Source organism: Bombina bombina, chromosome 1 (assembly GCF_027579735.1).
Source record: "Bombina bombina isolate aBomBom1 chromosome 1, aBomBom1.pri, whole genome shotgun sequence".
NCBI lineage: Eukaryota > Metazoa > Chordata > Amphibia > Anura > Bombinatoridae > Bombina > Bombina bombina.
This window is the reverse complement of record NC_069499.1, coordinates 442612070-442632693: the sequence shown is the minus strand read 5'-3', so window position 1 is coordinate 442632693 and position 20624 is coordinate 442612070. Positions and strand designations below refer to the sequence as shown.

At 36.1% G+C, this 20624-nt stretch overlaps 1 protein-coding gene across 1 annotated transcript in view; it reads left to right on the top strand.

The window, feature by feature from the left end:
• The window catches only part of LRP2 (LDL receptor related protein 2), a 337404-nt gene extending 317316 nt beyond the window's left edge, over positions 1-20088 (top strand). The window contains exons 72-79 of the mRNA XM_053698401.1: positions 4946-5036; positions 9866-9933; positions 10042-10162; positions 11644-11773; positions 13398-13511; positions 14085-14183; positions 17093-17164; positions 19774-20088. Of these exons, the coding sequence (XP_053554376.1) occupies positions 4946-5036; positions 9866-9933; positions 10042-10162; positions 11644-11773; positions 13398-13511; positions 14085-14183; positions 17093-17164; positions 19774-19941 (863 nt within the window). The 3' untranslated portion in view covers positions 19942-20088. The remainder of the gene's footprint in view (positions 1-4945; positions 5037-9865; positions 9934-10041; positions 10163-11643; positions 11774-13397; positions 13512-14084; positions 14184-17092; positions 17165-19773) is intronic.
• The last annotated feature ends 536 nt before the right edge of the window (positions 20089-20624 follow it).

Genomic DNA, 20624 nt, shown 5'->3' with positions numbered 1-20624 from the left:
CGCTTTAGGGACTCACGCTCAAATGGCGCCAAGTACATCAAGGGCACCCATAGCGTTTATTTTACCAGAGGATTCTGTCGAGGGGGAAGTTATGCCGACTAACTCTCCCCACGTGTCAGACCCTTTGACTCCCGCTCCAGGGACTCACGCTCAAATGGCGCCAAGTATATCAATGGCGCCCATAGCATTTATTTTACAAGACATGGCAAAGGTTGTGTATAATACACTGGCAGCAGTATTAGTCAGACTACCTGAAATTAAAGGAAAGCAAAACAGCTCTGGGGGTAGATACAGAGCATACAGACGCTTTAAGAACCATGTCTGATACTACCTCACAATATGCTTAGTCTGTGGGTGATATTTGTGACTCAGGGAAGATGATTTAACCTGATTCTGATATTTCTACATTTAAAATTTATGCTTGAGAACCTCCACTTGTTGCTCAGGGAGGCTTTAGCTGCTCTGAATGAATGTGTACAATCGCAGTGCCAGAGAAATTGTGTAGACTGGATAAATAATATGCAGTGCCGGTGTGTACTTATGTTTTTCCAATACCTAAAGAGGTTTACTAAAATTTTTCATAAGGAATGGGATAGACCAGGTGTGCCGTTCTCTTCCCCTCCTATTTTTTAGAAGAATGTTTTCTAATAGTTGCCACCACACGGGACTTATGGCAGACAGTTCCTAAGGTGGAGAGAAGAGTTTCTACTCTAGCTAAGCGTACCACTACCTCTGGCGAGGACTGTTGTGCTTTTTTAGATCCAATGGATAAAAAATGTTTATTCAACAAGGTTTTATCCTGCAGCCCCTTGCACGCATTGCTCCTGTCACTGCTGCTGCGGTGTTCTGGTTTGAGTCTCTTGATGAGGCTTTACAGGCTCCATTGGATGAATATATTTGACAAGCTTAGAGCACTTAAGCTAGCCAATTCCTTTGTTTTCTGATGCCTTTGTTCCTTTGACTAGACTAACGGCTAAGAATTCTGTTTTTTACTATACTGGCGCGCAGAGCGCTATGGCTTATATCATGGTCAGCTGTTGTGACTTTAATAAATAAGCTACTTAACTTCCCTTCAAGGGGCAGACCCTATTCAGGCCTAGTTTGAAGGAGATTATTACTTATATCACTGGAGGAAAAGATCATGCCCTTCCTCAGTACAGGTCCAAATCAAGGGACAAAAAAGGCCTAATTTTCGTGCCTTTCGAAAATTCAAGGCAGGTGTGGCATCAACTTCCTCTAAGGCAAAATAAGAGGGAACTTTTGCTCAGTCCAAGGCGGTCTGGAGACAACCGGACCTGGAACAAAGATAAGCAGGTCAAGGAGCCTGCTGCTGCCTCTAAAACAGCATGAGGAACGGACCCCTATCTGGTAACGGATCCTATAGGGGGCAGACTTCATTCTTCGCCCAGGCGTGGGCAAGAGATGCCCAGGATCCCTGGGCATTGGAAATTATACCCCAGAGATATCTTCTGGATTTCAAAGCTTTGCCCCCCAAAAAAGGGGAGTTTTTGCCTTTCACATTTATCTGCAAACCAGATAAAGAAAGAGACATTCTTGCATTGTGTACGTAACCCATTCAGTTCCAATAGAGGAACAGGGACACAGTTTTCCTCAAATCGGTTTGTGGTCCCCAAGGAAAGGAAACCTTCAGACCTATTTTGGATCTAAAAGATCTTAAACAAATTCTTTAGAATTCTATCATTTAAGATGGAAACTATTCGTACCATCTTAACTATGATCCAGGAGAGTCAATAGAGGACTACAATGGATTTGAAGGATGCTTATCCTCACATTACGATGCATAAAGATCACCATCGGTTTTTCAGGTTTGCCTTTCTAGACAGGCATTACCAGTTTGTAGCTCTTTCCTTTGGGTTAACTACAGCCCCTAGAATCTTTATGGAGGTTCTGGGGTCACTTTGGCGGTCCTTAGGCCGCGGGGCATAGAAGTGGCCCCTTATTTAGACGACATCCTGATACAGACGTCAAACATCCAAGTTGCCAAGTCTCATACGGACGTAGTACTGGCATTTCTGAGATCGCATGGGTGGAAAGTGAACAAGGAAAGAGTTCTCTACCCCCAATATCAAGGGTTTCCCTCCTAGGGATTCTGATAGATTTTGCAGAAATTAAAATTTACCTGACGGAGTCCAGGTTGTCAAAGTTTCTAAATTTCTGCCGTGTTCTTCATTCCATCCGCGCCCTTTGGTGGCTCAGTACATGAATGTAATCGGCTTAATGGTAGCGGCAAGGGACATAGTACCGTTTGCACACCTACATTTCAGACCACTGCAACTATGCATGCTCAGCCAGAGGAACGGGGATTACACAGATTTGTTCTCCTGTTAAATCCGGACCAAGAAACCAGAGATTCTCTTCTCTGGTGACTATCTCGGGTCCATCTGTCCAAGGGTATGACCTTCCGCAGGTCAGATGGGACAATTGTTACAACAGATGCCAGCCTTTTAGGTTGGGATACAGTCTGGAACTCCCTGAAGGCTCAGGGATAGTGGACTCAGGAGGAGACCCTCCTTCTAATGAATATTCTGGAACTGGGAGCGATATTCCATGCTCTTCAGACTTGGCCTCAGTTAGCAACTCTGAGGTACATCATATTTCAGTCGGACAATATCACGACTGTGGCTTACATCAACCATCAAGGGGGAACAGAAGTTCCCTAGCAATGTTAGAAGTCTTAAAATAATTCACTGGACAGAGACTCACTCTTGTCTAAAAGCTATCCCTATCCCAGGTGTTGAGAACTGGGAGGCAGATTTTCTAAGTCGTCAGACTTTTCATCCGGGGGAGTGGGAATTCCCTCCGGAGGGGTTTGCACAAGATCAAGCAGGAGAGTGCTTTGGTGCTTTTGACAGCGCCTGCGTGGCCACGCAGGACCTGGTATGCAGATCTGGTGGACATGTCATCCTTTCCACCACGGTCTCTGCTTCTGAGACAGGACCCTCTACCTCAGGGTCTTTTCAACCATCTAAATATAACTAATCTGAGATGGACTGCCTGGAGACAGAACGCTTGATGTTATCAAAGCATGGCTTCTCCGAGTCAGTAATTGATACCTTAATACAGGCATAAAAGCCTGTCTCTAGGAAAATTTAACATAAGATATGGTGTAAATATCTTATTGTTATGAATCCAAGGGTTACTCATGGAGTAAAGTCTGGATTCCCAGGATATTATCTTTTCTCCAAGATGATTTTGAGAAAAGGGTTGTCAGCTAGTTCTTTAAAAGGACAGATTTCTACTCTGTCTATTCTTTTGCACAAGCGTCTGGCAGGTATTCTAGACGTTCAGGCATTTGGTCAGGCTTTGGTTAGAACCAAGCCTGTGGTTAAAAATGTTGCTCCGCCATGGAGCTTAAAGCTGGTTCTTAAGGTTCTTCAAGGAGTTCCATTTGAACCTTTTCATTCCATTGATATCAAACTTCTATCTTGGAAAGTTCCTTTTTGGTAGCTATTTCCTCGGCTCATAGAGTCTCCGAGTTATCTGCGTTGCAATGTGATTCTCCTTATCTGGTTCTCCGTACGGATAAGGTAGTCCTGTGTACCAACCTGGGTTTTTACCTAAGGTGGTATCTAACAAGAATATCACTCAAGAGATTGTTGTTCCATTCTTGTATCCTAATCCTTCTTCAAAGAAGGAACGTCTATTACACAATTTGGACGTGGTTCGTGTTTTAAAGTTTTACTTACAAGCTACTACAGATTTTCATCAAACATTCACCTTGTTTGTTGTCTATTCTGGACAGAGGAGAGGTCAAAGGACTTCAGCAACCTCTCTGTCTTTTTGGTTAAAAAGCATAATTCATTTAGCTTATGAGACTGCTGGACAGCAGCCTCCTGAAGGGATTACAGCTCATTCTACTAGAGCTGTGGTTTTCACTTGGGCCTTTTTTAAATGTGGCTTCTGTTGAACAGATTACAAGACGGAGTCTTGGTCTGCGTTTCATACTTTTTCAAATTTAACAAATTTGATACCTTGCTTCTTCGGAGGCTATTTTTGGGAGAAAGGGTTTTTTACAGGCAGTGGTAACTTCCGTTTAAGTACCTGCCTTGTCCCTCCCATCATCCGTGTACTTTAGCTTTGGTATTGGTATCCCATAAGTAATGGATGATCCGTGGACTGGATACACTTAACAAGAGAAAACATAATTTATGCTTACCTGATAAATTTATTTCTCTTGTAGTGTATCCAGTCCACGGCCCGCCCTGTCACTTTAAGGCAGGTAATTTTTCCATTAAACTACAGTCACCACTGCACCCTATGGTTTTCCTTTCTCTGCATGTTTTCGGTCGAATGACTGGTAATGGCAGTTAGGGGAGGAGCTATATAGCAGCTTTGCTGTGGGTGGACTCTTGCAACTTCCTGTTGGGAAGGAGAATATATCCCATAAGTAATGGATGATCCGTGGACTGGATACACTACAAGAGAAATAAATTTATCAGGTAAGCATAAATTATGTTTTTTGGGGTCCCCACCAAGGAAGTAAGCAATATTAATATACATGCTGCTTTTTATGGGTTTAAGGATATACTGGCAGCCTGCACTAATAAAAGCTCCCCTTCATTAGGATTGTACACACTCTGCACATGCCTAAGTATAGACTGCCTGGTATGTGCCACTGAAAATGGTATATACAAATACAAACAAACATATATATATATATATAGATAGATAGATAGATAGATAGATAGATAGATAGATAGATAGATAGAGAAACAGTTGAGATATGAATACTCAGCACTTAGAAGTCTATTTCACCTAGAAGTCAAATTCTATAACAGTTTACTTTTCATTTTTAAAGTAATCCCATACTGCACTTGTGAATGTATTATAAAATCTATGTATGTGCATTTGTTGCATTCCCTGCTTACAGAAATAACAATTGCATGGTGTGCTCATTAACTTGCATGGCTTTCCATTTCCTTAGCTATTGAAAACCCCCAAACAATGCCACCAGCATGCAGGTGTATGCATGGAGGAACATGCTATTTTGATGAAAGTGACCTTCCAAAGTGCAAGTAAGTCAGATTAGGTAGAAGAATGATTTAGCAGACTGGTAAAAAAAAATGCTTCTACTTTGATGTGTTTACTTTGAAATAGTGAGTTAACAACAAAATAAAAATACAGTTGCACATACAGTTGCAAGATCTATAATCTGAATATTGATATACTAGAATATGTGCAAAAAGAAGATGCTATAATATGCCACAACTTGTATTATTGCACTTTTTAAACACATAGTTATATGCAATTAACAGTGCAATAAGCATATATTCTAATAAAATAAAGGTTTTTTTCTTATTGCATATTTATGTCCCTTTAAATTAGTAAAAAAAAACAACTTTCTTTAATGTAATGTTAGTGAATCGATGATGTGAGGATTTCTTGTCATTGTAAAACTTTTAAATTAATTTATTATACAAAATAAATATATATATTGCACTCAGAATGTTTTTTTTATAAGAAATGAGACCTGTTTCACTAGTAAAAAATTAAAGGTTGGTGCTTGGAATCTAAATTTAAAAATAACTGTACTTTAAGAACTTATGAGTGAAAAAGTGTGAACCACTACAATATTCTGTTTTAACTGCACCAGAACTAATTCTGGTTCCTTAAGTGGCTTTGTGTGATTATATTGTTTTGAAAAAAGGCATTTGTATGATGTGTAACACCGCTCCAGATTATTTAAAATGATGGCAAAGTCGCAAAAAGATTAATGCAAAAGGAATATCTTTGTCACAGCAGTAAAACAGAATTATTTAAGTAAAAAAAAAAAGTACATTCTCTTGCTTGTTTGTAATAACCCCTGCTTGTTGTAATAACCTTCTGTGTAAACATTTTTTTCTTCTTTGACACTAACTGCACCGTATCCGCTAGCACTATATATTCCTATGTCACTGCAACAAGCCGGGGCCAGATTATAAGTGGAGCACAAAATATTGCTTTTGAGTATGCCGTACCACGACTTTCTCTATATAGAACTTTATCAAATTTAAAAACATTATTCTTTAGAACAAACCGCAATAATTCCAAAACAAATGAAGTATGTCTACCAAAGGACTGGCCTCTTGAGTCGAAAAAGTGTTTGCAGGCCTCCATCCCTGCATCATGTGGGATGGAGGAATATAGACCCTCTATGTCCAGTGATACCAAAATTGTATCATTCTCCACTGAAATACCATCTAATTTCTTTAGGAGGTCAGGGGTGTCTTTAACATAAGAGGGCAAAGACAAAAGGAAAGGCTGGAGGAAATGATCTACAAAATTACCTATGTTCTCACTGATACTTCCAATTCCAGAGACTATGACCTCTATTTATCAAGGTCTAGTGGACCTGATCCGACAGTGTGGATCAGGTCCGCCAGACCTTGCTGAATACGGAGAACAATATGCTCTCCGTATTCAGCATTGCACCAGCAACTCACAAGAGCTGCTGGTGCAACGCCGCCCATTGCAGACTCGCGGCCAATGGGCCGCCAGCAGGGGGGTGTCAATCAACACGATCATACTTGATTGGGTTGATTTCCGGTGATGTCTGTCCACCTGCTCAGAGCAGGCGGACAGGTTATGGAGCAGCGGTCTTTGTGACCGCTGCTTCATAACTGCTCTGAAGTCAGAAGACTCGCCAGAAAGACGGGCTGTCAAGCTCCTTTCGGAGCTTGATAGATAGGCCCCATTGGGTCTTCCTGGCGGATGGGATATATTTTTATGTAATTTTGGGATGATATTCTTTGAGGGAAATAATGTTTTCTCCAAGAGCTAATTTTAAACACTTTTGTAATTTTTTTTGCATTATAGAAAGTGGATTAATAAATAGTTTTTCATATTGCTGTTTATTATTTAACTGTCTCTTTACTTCATTTAAATAGTAAGACTCATCCAGTAATACCAAGTTTCCGCCCTTATCCGCCGGCTTTATGATAAGATTTTTGGCTTCTGTTAGTTCTCTAAGGGCTCTTCTCTCTCCAGGATTTAAATTGTCACATGGCATAAAGTCCTCCTTAAGATTTTCTAAATCATTTTTTACAGCTTTAACAAAAATAGAAACTGCGGGTATTTGTGCAAAGGAAGGCATAAAAGTTGAACCAGGTTTAAATTTTGTCTTCCATTTGACCTCAGTTTGATCCTTATCTGTTTCAGTGTGTTCTCCTAATAGAGATTGTAGATTACTTATAGCAATTTCATCCATTATTTGTTCTTGATCTCTATGCATAATTTGAGATAACACTATCTTTCTAGCAAATAAATGTAAGTCTTTAGAGACTTCAAATTTATTAAGTTTATTTGTCGGACAAAAGCTTAAACCTTTAAGAACACTAATGTGTGACAAATTCAATCCAAATGAGGAGAGATTCACTACTTGGAGTTCATCAGTAGGAAGGCCTTTATCTAATAATTTCTGAACGACCATCTGCGTGTTCTTCTGCCCCTCATATTTTGTCTCCGAAATTCGCCTCTCCCTCTCTGCTGTCTCAGTGGATATCGTTTCTCTTGTGGGTTTAAACTCAAACCCTTCCTCTTCCGCCCTCCCCTTCTTGTCCTCCTGCGTTTAGGACCCCAGGGGATAGTCCATCGTTTTTTTATATTCTCTCAGGATCATTTTCTAAGTCTGATGCATCTGTGCCTGAGTCATATGATGCCTTATCAAATTTGTATAAATAAACTTTTTTCTTTTTATAGTCATCTTTGTTTCTAAACAATTTCCTACATTTCCTAGATTTTATATCAGCCTGTAGCCTTGATATATAATTTTTAGTTTCTTCATTTAAATTATTGAAGTTTGTATCGCTCTCAAATTTGTTAACAACCTGCAAGGAAGTTTCAACTTCCTCTTTAACTTTATCCAATCTTTTGACATTACGCTTAATAAGCATTTCTATTAGATCAAGTGCATAAGATGAGAGTTTCTCATTCCATTCTGTAATGAATTCTTCACCACCTTCCTCCTCTCTGGCATTGAAGCCAGGATCTAAAAATAACCTCAATCCTCTAGGAACTATTTTAGTTTCAACATAGTTATTTAAACTAGAGTTTTCTGCTCTTAGCTTCACTTGTCTTGCGACACAATTTTTATATTTTTTAAAAGCTTGAAAGACATTAGTATCAGATTGATTGGCTTCTAAATTACTGCTAGAGAGTGATTCCTTGAGTTCTGCTTCCCATAATTCGTCTGATAGGGTGAAAGCCATTGCTAAACACTGCGCGACCAGCGCACCTCCCTCACCAGTTTCTCACTGAGCAACGCAAATAAACCCTCAATCCCTGGAACTGGAAACTAATAGGGAATTGTCCCAGGACACTCCAGTCCGGTGGTTACCGGTAAACAGGCTCATTGGAAAGAGTATTCAAAGGCCGTAGCGGTTTCACCAAAGTTTGAAGGTAATACGCAAGAAGACATGGCATTATACACCAGAACAGATTAACTATAAGGTATATTTACTCTAAGTGTCGTTTCCTCATATGGAACTCTTTTTTTAGCAAAGATGGAATTTGTCTTGCTGAACAGTAAACGTCTTAATATCAGGATACTTTGCATAGATGCTGATTAACACTACTCTTGACTTGCATTACATGATGAACTATCACCTTTGCATATGTATTCTTGAGTCTAAAAATTACAATTGTAGTAGAATTTAAAGAGGATGCTCTTACCTCGTAAGCCTTCACTTTAATTAATCCATCATGAAGTTGTCTGCTACATTTTAGGACTCTTACTAACCTGCTGCATATGTTTCAAATAGGCTGAACTAATAGTTTATTTTTGTAGCAAAATATTAAGAGGACGTCTTTACCTTGTGAGCCGCAATAACAATGTATCTATGGTGAGGCTGTATGCTACATTGGTGAATCTTTATTAGTTTGCCAGAGAAGGATAAGATAGGCTGATTTAATAGCCATTTTCCTGTATCAAGAAGTGTTAGTCATTTCATGTCATGTCATTTTGAAAATGTTACCTTATCTAAGTTTTTTCATGTTAGGAGGCTGTTATTGTGCGCCCGCATACGGACAAGTTTGCCGTTTGTAGGCACAAAATAAATTAGCGCTTTACTTGTAATCTGGCCCTTATTCAGGCTGTCAGCAGCACGGGTGCACCCTGCAATAGAAATACATAGTGCAGGTGGTCCTGTTCTTATTGGCTGCACTGCACGCTTGTCAAAAGAGAATATAATGGTCCCACTGAGAGGCGGGCATGGCGTTATTAAAAACAAGCATGAGAGTGTATGTTTTTTAGTTAAATAATATGTTTATATATAATATGTTTAGTTAAATAATATGTTTATATATAATATGTTTAGTTAAATAATATGTTACTGTGACAGAGATAGTCCTGATGCCTTTATCTGCAGCGTTAGAATTATGGAAACTTTTATTGCGACTTTACCATCACTTTAATAAGCCATAAAGGAGCCCTACTTTGTGCAGTAAATGAGAAACTTACTAGAAACTGCCAACCTCTAATAGTCACACATATATCAGATGGTATTTTTAAAGTACAAAAGAAATAAGAAGATTTATTGACCTTATGTATGTTGGGTCAATGCATGAAAACAGCGATTTGATAGTAGCTTCACAACAGAAAAAGATGCAGGAGATAGAAAAAGGATGTTTGTTGCTGCTGTCTCAGAACTGCTAGCACATTGCATACACCTATAAATGCAATGTCAGAGTCTAGTCTTAAAAGTCCCTTTGTGATAATAATCTCAGTTTAACTGTATGACACATTACAAAACTTCTGTAGGTTAATCAATTACCTGGATGATGCATTTCACTGAGGTTCAGCGCATGTCATGTTTAGTATTTAACATGAAAATTGAAGATACTTTGAAAATTGGCTTTGCTTTTCTAGGTGCACATCAAGTTATACTGGGAGCTACTGTGAAATAGGCTTTTCAAAAGGCGTACCTCCTGGGACAAGTAAGCTTGGAAACCATTTAATGACATATCTGTATGTATATATATATTGCTTCACACTTCATGCAAATGCTGATCTCTGCAAATCTCTTTTCTAATTGTATTTTATAGCAGCTGTGGCTGTCCTTTTAGCTGTGGTTCTGATAATAATAATTTGTGCTCTGGTTGCTGGAGGCTTCTTTAACTACAGACGAACAGGAAAACTTTTACCATCACTTCCAAAATTTCCAAGGTAGGTCACATGTTCTTTAGTTACTCAACAATTCTGCAAGACAGCAGTGAACCAGTAGAGCGCTGTTGATAGAACAGGGTTGTGATATGGATAGAGAATTCTGTGCTCTCAGTAGTGCTCCATTTGTAATCTAGGCCTATATAGGTAAAAAAAAAGAAAAGAAAAGAAAATATCCACTGCTCTCCATATTACGATTATGATTTAAGAAACGAGCACAATATGATATTACAAGTCAGAGATTAAAGATTAGACATGTGCAATTCGGTTCGGTTCGATTCGGAAATTCGGAAAATTCGGCAAATAGTGCCAAATCTACCGAATAAATCCGAATTACTTCGGATTTATTCGGATTTATTCGGTAGATTCGGATGGCCATGGATTACACTAGTATTGTACAGTATATTAGGTTATATCACTCTGCTATGGGTTACACCTAATGTACAGTACATAATACTAGTCTAATCCCATCTAACACTTACCGAAATTCCGAATTTCCGAACCGAGCCGAACCGAATCCAGCCGAATTTATTCGAATCCGAATGAATCCGAAACAAATCTGAACCGAATTTATTTGAATCCAAATGAATCCGAAACAAATCCGAACCGAATTGATTCAAATTTTTCCAAATTCGAATCGCTTCGAACCGAAATTTGAAAAAATCCGAATCGATCCGAACTGAACCAAATTTTTTCGCCATTCACATGTCTATTAAAGATATTAACCAGAGAATGTTAGAGCGGAAGAATGTTTTTAGTGCACCCTATACTTTCAAAAAAGAGCTCAGGCCACGCTTACATCTCTCAAGTAGCAGGTCACATTTCTATATTTGGCCCACCAGACTGGACTCCTTTTTTTTTTCTTTGACCAGTAAGAGTGTTGCAGGCAATGTGTTCTATCTGTGTTTATTGTTCAGGCACTGTGGAGTATCTTTCTTTTGGTTATTAATGGGACATGAAACACAACATTTTCCTTTCATGAGCATACAATTTTAAAATGAAGTTTTTAATTTACTTATTTTATCAAATTTACTTTATTTTTTGTTGAAGAGATATCTAGATAGGAAGAGTGCACATTTCTGAAGCAGAACATGACAGCTATAGTGGATCATGTCCGCCCGACACTTGATAAATCGTCCCCTCTGTCTGAATCATGAAAGATTTTTTTTTTGTCGCTTTAATGCATGCAAAGCTGAGAAAGACTAATACTTATAAATACAGCCCATTAGTAGTTTTTAGAGGATAAAGTAACTTTAGGAAATCAACTGATAAATATTTTTAGATGAGGTACAAAACTTTCGAAAACCTCAACAATTCTTTAATTCATTGATTTAATCAGTTAACCTCTGCATTGCAATAAAACTGCTTGCAAAATAAATGTTACAAAAACATAGCTGCCATTTTGTTAGCAAAGTTTACATTTTAATCCTCCAAAACATTTTTTTGTATCAAGTCTTACTGATTATCTTTTCTTTATTTTACAGTTTAAGCGGCTTAGTGAAGTCAACTGAAAATGGCAATGGCGTAACCTTCCGGTCAGGCACTGATGTCAGTATGGATATTGGTGTGGCTGGATTTGGAGCAGAATCTGCCATAGACAGAGTAATGCAGATGGTATGTAGGTTACAGCTATCAAAATAATATACAAATTATGTCATCATGAAACACATAACATTTAATGATAGAAGAATGAAAAAAATCAAACTTTTGGTGTTAAACATTAAAGACTGTGGGGCATAATTAACAATGTTACAAAGTAGCGTATCATGTCCATTGCACATCGCTGCCCATCGATAAATGCCGACAGCATACGCTGTCGTCATTTATCATTGCACCAGCAGTTCTTGTAAACTGCTGGTGCAATGCCGCCCCCTGCAGATACGCGGCCAATCGGCCACTAGCAGGGAGTGTCAATCAACCCGATCGTATTCGATTGGGTTGATTTCTGTCCGCCGCCTCAGAGCAGGTGGACAAGTTATGGAACAGCGGTCTTAAGATAACTTCTGTTGTTTCGCCGGAAACAAGGGGCCTCAAGCTCCATACGGCGTTTGATAAATATGCCTATGAGTAATATAGAATTGACACAGGATGTGTTTATTAAGTATTTTACTTCAGTGCACAACTCTTACAAAAAGACATTATTCTACCACAACATGTACTGTTCTGTAACAAAGCTGTACCTTTAGTAGTATGTGGAGTTTATGTTCTAGATGTCCTAAGTGTTATTTGCCAATTTAAAGGGCCACTAAACCCAAAATCTTTCTTTCATGATTCAGATAGAACATACAAATTTAAACAGCATTACAATTTACTTCTATTATTTATTTTGCTTCATTTTTTAGATATCCTTATTTGAAGAAAAAGCGATGCACATGGGTGAGCCAATCACATGAGGCTCCTATGTGCAGCAACCAATCAGCAGCTACTGAGCATATCTAGATATGCTTTTCAGCAAATATTATCAAGAGAATAAAACAAATTAGATAATAGAAGTAAATTAGAAAGATGTTTAAAAATGCATTATCTTTCTAAATCATGAAAGAAAAAATGTGGGCATCATGGCCCTTTAAATTAGATATAAAAAGGAGAATTAAAATCCCTCCACTCTATTGCTGGTAAAGAACATGATAATAAAGTATCATTAAATGTTATGGAAGACCATTTAAAGAGGAGTTAATTTAATTCCTTTAATCAATAATCTGCCCTAATTATGGTGAAGACAATTGCTTTATCAACATATAATTGGTGCGTATGTCGTTAACAAAAGTTAAAAGAAATTGTCCAAGCAAAAAAAAAAAAGAAGATAAAAAAATACCATCTGATATTTAATCCATAACAAGTTAAGATTTGTGTAACTTGACAGTCCAGTATTGTTCTGGAATAGCTTCTGTGGGTTATACAGGATATGATTCCTATTTATGAGTAAGAAAGGCTTTTGGATAATAAAGGAACATACAGTGCTTATTGGTAGGATGACATTAGTATCTGAATTTATTTCAAATTACTTTATGCCACTCATTTGTGTGTGTGACAGATCTTACATTTAGATGAATATTGTAATATTTTAAAGGATAAACAATACATTAAATTTTAAAAATATATACAAATTATTATTATTATTTAATTATAAAGTGGCAACAAATTTATATTTGCCATAATATACTTACATGCCATAATAGGTCATATTCATATATATGTTTTTAATATACTAATGAATAATGTGTTTTAATTGTTTTAGAGTGAAACTTTTACTATAGATGCAGGAAAAGAACCAACTACCTATGAAAATCCAGTGTATGTAGACACCAAGGAACCTGGCGCCACTGTTGTGACTATTAGCAAACCTCCAGAAGTAAGATTCCTTTAATAATCTTAATTATTTAATCTGCCGAGCATTGTAAGCAGTTAGAATATTTGTTTTCTGTTACCATTTTTTAGGTTTGTACTTGAAAATTAGACTATATGAACAGACCAGACAAATATCCTGGCATCAGGGGGAGTTCTGTCTCAGCAGTTTTCCAACTTTTAAAATGGAAAGGAAACAAAACATATACTCTATATTTTATTATTATTATTATTATTATTATTATTATTTTTCTTCTCCATTTTAGGAGTTGGAAAACTTTTAAGGCAATAATCCCCTGGCACCAATGCTTCCAGCTATCAGCCAGACAATTGTTGGGGTCTGACCACATATAGCAATGGGAAAGCACCCCAGCAATAAATGTATGGAAGACAATTCCAGGATATGCAAAAAAAGAACAATTATGGAATGATTGTTTTTAAAATGGTTTTAGCAGGACATCATATCTAGTGCCTTGCTCTATGTTCTTGCTAAATAATATGTTACATTTTTAATTGGGAACGTCACAAAAAGAATGTTTTTTTTTTTTTGTTTCTTTTATTTTTTTAATTCTTTTTAAAGGAAACTGAATCAAAAAGTGGACAAGAAGCAGGTAGTTACGAAAACCCATTGTATGCAAGTGATACACCTCAGTCGCTAGAAAGTGTGGAAGCATCCCAGGTAAAGACATTTTTCATTGCAGTGTTAAATAATATAAGGCCAGATTACGAGTTTTGTGTTAGGAGCTGTGCGGTGCTAACGAGCAATTTTGTCTCACCGCTCACTTACCTGCAGCGCTGGTATTACGGGTTTTTACAAACCCGGCGTTAAAAGACAAGAAGTGAACATAGATCGAAATTGATCTCCAAACCGCACTCCAATACCAGTGCTGCTTAAGTCAGCGGTGAGCTGGTTGTACATGCTTGTGCACAATTTCCCCATAGACATCAATGGGGAGAGCCGGCTGAGAAAAAGTCTAACACCTGCAAAAAAGCAGCGTAAAACTCAGTAACGCAGCCCCATTGATTCCTATGGGGAAACACATTTTATGTTTACACCTTACACCCTAACATGAACCCCGAGTCTAAACACCCCTAATCTTACACTTATTAACCCCTAATCTGCCGCCCCTGACATAGCTGACACCTACATTATTCTTATTAACCCCTAATCTCCCGCCCCCAATGTCGCCGCAACCTACCTACACTTATTAACCCCTAATCTGCCGCCCCCAATGTCGCCGCCACTATATTAAATGTATTAACCCCTAAATATAAATCTAACCCTAACACCCCCTAATTTAAATATAATTTAAATAAATCTAAATAAAATTACTATCATTAACTACATAATTCCTATTTAAAACTAAATACTTACCTATAAAATAAACCCTAAGCTAGCTACAATATAACTAATAGTTACATTGTAGCTAGCTTAGGGTTACTAACTACCTAGCTAAAATAAATACAAATTTACCTGTAAAATAAAACCTAACCTAAGTTACAATAACACCTAACACTACAATACAATTAAATAAATAAAAAATTAAATTAGCTAAATCACAAAAAAACAAACACTAAATTACAGAAAATAAAAAAACAAATTACAGATCTTTAAACTAATTACACCTAATCTAATAGCCCTATCAAAATAAAAAAATCCCCCTCCAAAATAAAAAGAAAACCCTAGCCTAAACTAAACTATCAAGTTTATTTTTTTGGGGGGGGGGGGGGGGGGTTATTTTGATAGGGCTATTAGATTAGGTGTAATTAGTTTAAAGATCTGTAATTTGTTTTTTATTTTCTATAATTTAGTGTTTGTTTTTTGTGATTTAGCTAATTTAATTTATTTAATTGTATTTAATTTATGTAATTTATTTAATTGTAGTGTAGTGTTAGGTTTTATTTTACAGGTAAATTTGTATTTATTTTAGCTAGGTAGTTATTAAATAGTTAATAACTATTTAATAACTATTCTACCTAGTTAAAATAAATACAAACTTGCCTGTAAAATAAAAATAAACCCTAAGCTAGCTACAATGTAACTATTAGTTATATTGTAGCTATCTTAGGGTTTATTTTATAGGTAAGTATTTAGTTTTAAATAGGAATAATTTAGTTAATGATAGTAATTTTATTTAGATTTATTTAAATTATATTTCAATTAGGGGGTGTTAGGGTTAGGGTTAGACTTAGGTTTAGGGGTTAATACATTTAATATAGTGGCAGCGACGTTGGGGCAGCAGATTAGGGGTTAATAAATATTATGTAAGTGGCGGCGATGTTAGGGGCGGCAGATTAGGGGTTAATATTATTTAATTCGTGTTTTCGAGGCGGGAGTGAGGCGGTTTAGGGTTAATATGTTTATTATAGTGGTAGCGATATCCGGAGCGGCAGATTAGGGGTTAAAATTTTTATTATAGTGTTTGCGATGCGGGAGGGCCTCGGTTTAGGGGTTAATAGGTAGTTTATGGGTGTTAGTGTACATTTTAGCACTTTAGTTATGAGTTTTATGCTACAGCGTTGTACCATAAAACTCTTAACTACTGACTTTAGAATGCGTTACGGATCTTGGAGGTAGAGGGTGAACAACTCACTTTTTGGCCTCCCAGGACAGACTCGTAATACCGGCACTATGGAAGTCCCATAGAAAAAAGGGTTTATGAAGTTTACGTAAGTCGATTTGCGGTAAGGCCAAAAAATTCTGCGTGGCCCCTAAACCTGCAAGACTCGTAATAGCAGTGGTAGTGAAAAAGCAGCGTTAGGACCTGTTAACGCTGCTTTTTTACCTTACAGCAAAACTCGTAATCTAGCCAATAGTGTTTATATGGCATAGAGGGGAAAATGTGTCCTGTATATTGATAAATTGCTGTTTAGTCAGTGCAGAACATTGTTAGTATTGATGCAAATCATAAATGTTTTTAATTTTTTATTTGTAAAATATTTTTTCACTATTTCCTTTCCTGGCCTTGTTAACCACTTGTTTGCCAGACAACCATATAAGAGCATTTATAAGTTGTTACTAAGCTATGAGCTATAACCAGCAGTTCCCAGGGGGTCTTTAATATAATGAACAGTATGGGTGTAATCTAACCATTGCTTGTCTAATCCTATCATGATTTTCAATACTATTTTAGCCATTGAAATGTATGATGGGTTAAGATATTTAATACAATGCCACTGACAGATAATACAAAAAATAGCTTTATTATTATTATTATTATTCTTTATTTATAAAGTGCCAACAGATTCTGCAGCTTTTAAGTTTTCCAGCTCTACCTGCTAATAGCTACTACTAGCTGTTTGTTACTAATACAAAATAATTGCTTTTAATTATTTCATGCTAATAAAAATCAAGAGTCTGTATGAGTTTAAATAATGTGTTTGATAATTATTTTACAACTAAAATGTTTAAATGATTATTTACTCCATCATTTTCTTCTCTTAGCTTCATAAGGAATCTGCATCCCCTTGGCTTTATACAATAAACACATTCACATAACCAATAAAGACGTTCAATAGTATAATCAATTAGTAGCTAAAACAGAATATTTTTGTTAATATTTGTTTATAAACAATTTTATCTTGCAGGAATCAAAGTGGAATTTTTTCAAAAGAAAAATTAAACAAAGCACAAACTTTGAAAATCCCATATATGCAGAGGTAAGTAGGATGCTTACAATGGACTAGATTACAAGTGGAGCACAAATTAGTGCTCCCGCTCGCGCATGAACTTTTCTAGATGGAGGCTTTCTGAGGGCATCTGTTTGCGCTTGTATTACAAGTTGAAAGTAAAAAGTTTGTCCACAAGCACTAACCTGATGCGCACAAAAAGCCGAACTTCGAATATTGAAAATGTATTAACGTATTCCCCCATAGACTTCATTGGAGCACAAAAAGTAGAAAAACCCAACACCCTTATTTGCGTGCTAACCCGATCACGTTTACTCAAGTGCACTAACCCAACATGAAATATGAATATTTCACATTCCCATGTTCTTCATATAGCATAATATGTTCTATTTATTCTTAAATACATACACATATATATATACCCCTTATCGCTCGTACGCAACAGTTAGCGCACTACTCGTAGTCTGGCCCAATATCGGCAGACATCATGTCTTGTTATTTTTTGGTTTGTGTAACTGTGTGGTGTTACAGTACTGCATACAATTTAATATATATGTTTAATATATTCTATTATGGATTTGCCCTTATATACCATATTTTGTAACAAATTGCACACACTTGAATATTAAATGCATCTGTTTGTTATACAATACCCAAGTAAGTAATTGTACGAGCATGAGAAATAAGTATGAAGTTTGGATGTGACTTATTGCTGTTTCCTTAAAGAAAATTGTATGAGGGCTGTGGTTTTTAAAGTGAAGGTCCATTTTGATGAATTATTTCCCGGTTTTTAATTAACCTATTAAAAACAAGGGCACTTTAATTCATCAAAATTGACAAATCACTGTTTTCTTCAGTGTTTACCTTTTAATCCTGGCAGCCGCTCCAGCACTTCCTCCGTCCGTCGCAAGCCGTCTTTGCGGGTCCAAAATGACGAATCTGGCTTCCTCCAATCACAGTGTTGCATCAGGTCAAGATTCCCCCGGGGGGGGGAGCTGTTATTGGAGGAAGCATGATTCGTCATTTCTGACGTCTGCAGAGGCTGCCGATGGCCGGGGTAATCGCTGGAGCGGAATTCAGGATTAAAAGGTAAGTTTTTGAAGAAAACAGTGAAATGTCAATTTTGATGAATTAAAGTGCCCTTGTTTTTAATAGGTTTATTAAAAACCAGGCACTAATTCATCAAAATGGACCTTCACTTTAAAGGAAATAAATGTCATCTCTTTTTTGTGTCCTGGATTTGTAAATATTTACTTTTCTGTGCATTCTATCATAGCTACTAGCATCTGTTTATTGATATCCTTATGCCAGTTATGTTGTTTAAAAAAAATATATAAATACAGTATATATATATATATATATATATATATATATATATATATATATATATATATATATATATATATATATATATATATATAGATATACACACACAGATATGCAGAAACGCAAAGGTGATGTATGACATCTTCTTTTGTTGTTTATTTCGGAAGTAAGGTGCAAAGGTCCCTTTTTTGCAATCAGATGTTAATGGGATATATTTTGTTATTGTAAATTTGTGAATTTGTGACCAAATGATGTACAACCTGTATTTTTCTTAAACATGTAATAAAACATGTAGCGCCAGATTACGAGGGGAGCGCAAATGAACACTTCTGCTTGAGAGTCAATTGCATTAGAAGTAAGCTTTTTGCGCTCGTTGGGTTGCACTCGTAATACGAGTTGAAAGTAAACTGTTTTTGCTCTCGCACTAACCCAACAAGCTCAAAAAGTCAATGGAGAAAAAAAGTGAAAAGAAAAAAAAAACATAATACCCCACTCTTGCGCAAACCCAATCGCGTATTGTCATTTGTGGTAACCTGACATGAAAATATGAATATTTCACATCCCAATGTTCTGCACATATGTTCTATTTATTCATAAATACATACTGTATTTCTATATATATCTGATGGTATTTTGGTACAATATATATCTATACCTATATATATATAGATGTTTATATAAAGGTGTAGATATATACAGGTATATATAGGAATCTCTATTTAGAAATACATAGAACATATTCTGCTATGTGCAGAACATTGGAATGTAAAATATATACAGTAATAGACAGTATAACACTTTATTAAAAAATAATATTGCATAAATATGCTTTTTCATGTTTTCATCTACTTAACTGCAATGGGCTCCAATGTCTATATATGTGTACATATGTACTTATGTGTTTATATGTGTATATATGTCTGTAACAGTTAACCAGAGCTCTGAAGTCTCAGTAATCATTCTAGTGTAAATCAAGATTGCGCTCAAGCGGGCTTGTTTACTTTCAAGTCGTAATACCAGTGGTAAATCCAATGAGTGCAAACACCCGTGATAAAACCCTTGTCGTTTGGGTGCAAACATTTGCACTCCAATCGTAATATAGCCCATTAACGAATTGAGGATAGAACAGAAATGATCTTATATAAGAATAAGCCACTGAATGAAGTTACAAATACTTTTTTCCCTAATGTGGACTCCACTAATTATCATCGATTTGGATTACAAGGTTTAGGATATTTTCCTGTCCATTTTGAGTAAAAAATATATATTCCAGAAAACACTATAATTAACTCTCATTTCATAATTATTTTCAGATGGAAAAGGAGCAACAGAATGAGCCTGAAGAAGATCCGTCACCATTCTCTCCACCACCACTAGCAAAACCGGCACACAAAAAGGAGTCCCTGTCTGTTGCATTTACACCAACAGAAGATACATTCATAGACACTGCCAATCTTGTAAAAGAAGATTCCGATGTATAACTCATTTTTTCTTTAGGACATACATCAATGCACATATTTTTATATCCGTCAAAGAGATAATAATGCCAGTCCTTTCTTTATAAAATATACATTTTTTAGATTGTAGGGAAAAAAGTTTATTGAAGCTTTGCCTTGTTTTTTGTGATATGCCAATTAATATTTTTATGAACAATTATCACAATGTACTATATGTATATCTTTGCACTGAAACTGTCTGAAAATAATATTATAAATATTGTGTATATTTGTAAATTTTTAAAAAAAGATTATGTTGTTGATGATATCTGCAAAATGTTTTCTTGTTATTTTAGATGTAACAGATTAAAGTACAATAACATTTTGTTATTTTACAATAAAAGGATAAGTGATATATGCAGGAACTTCATATAGTGTTCATTATTGTACATATGTGTATAAAACCTATGTTCTAAATTAGGGTTATAATTTTTGCTTCACTTTTAATATCTAGCTTTTTTAAAAATTTTTTTTTTATTTTAGCCTAGGTATTTTGAAAATAAATATATATTTATATAGGTATACTTTTCAACAAAGGATACAAAGAAAACACAACTAATTAAATAATATAAATCAATTGGTAAGTTATTTAAAAATGCATGTTCTATCTGAATCATAAAAGAAAAAATTTAGGTTTCATGTCCCTTTAACCCCTTAACCCCCACTTA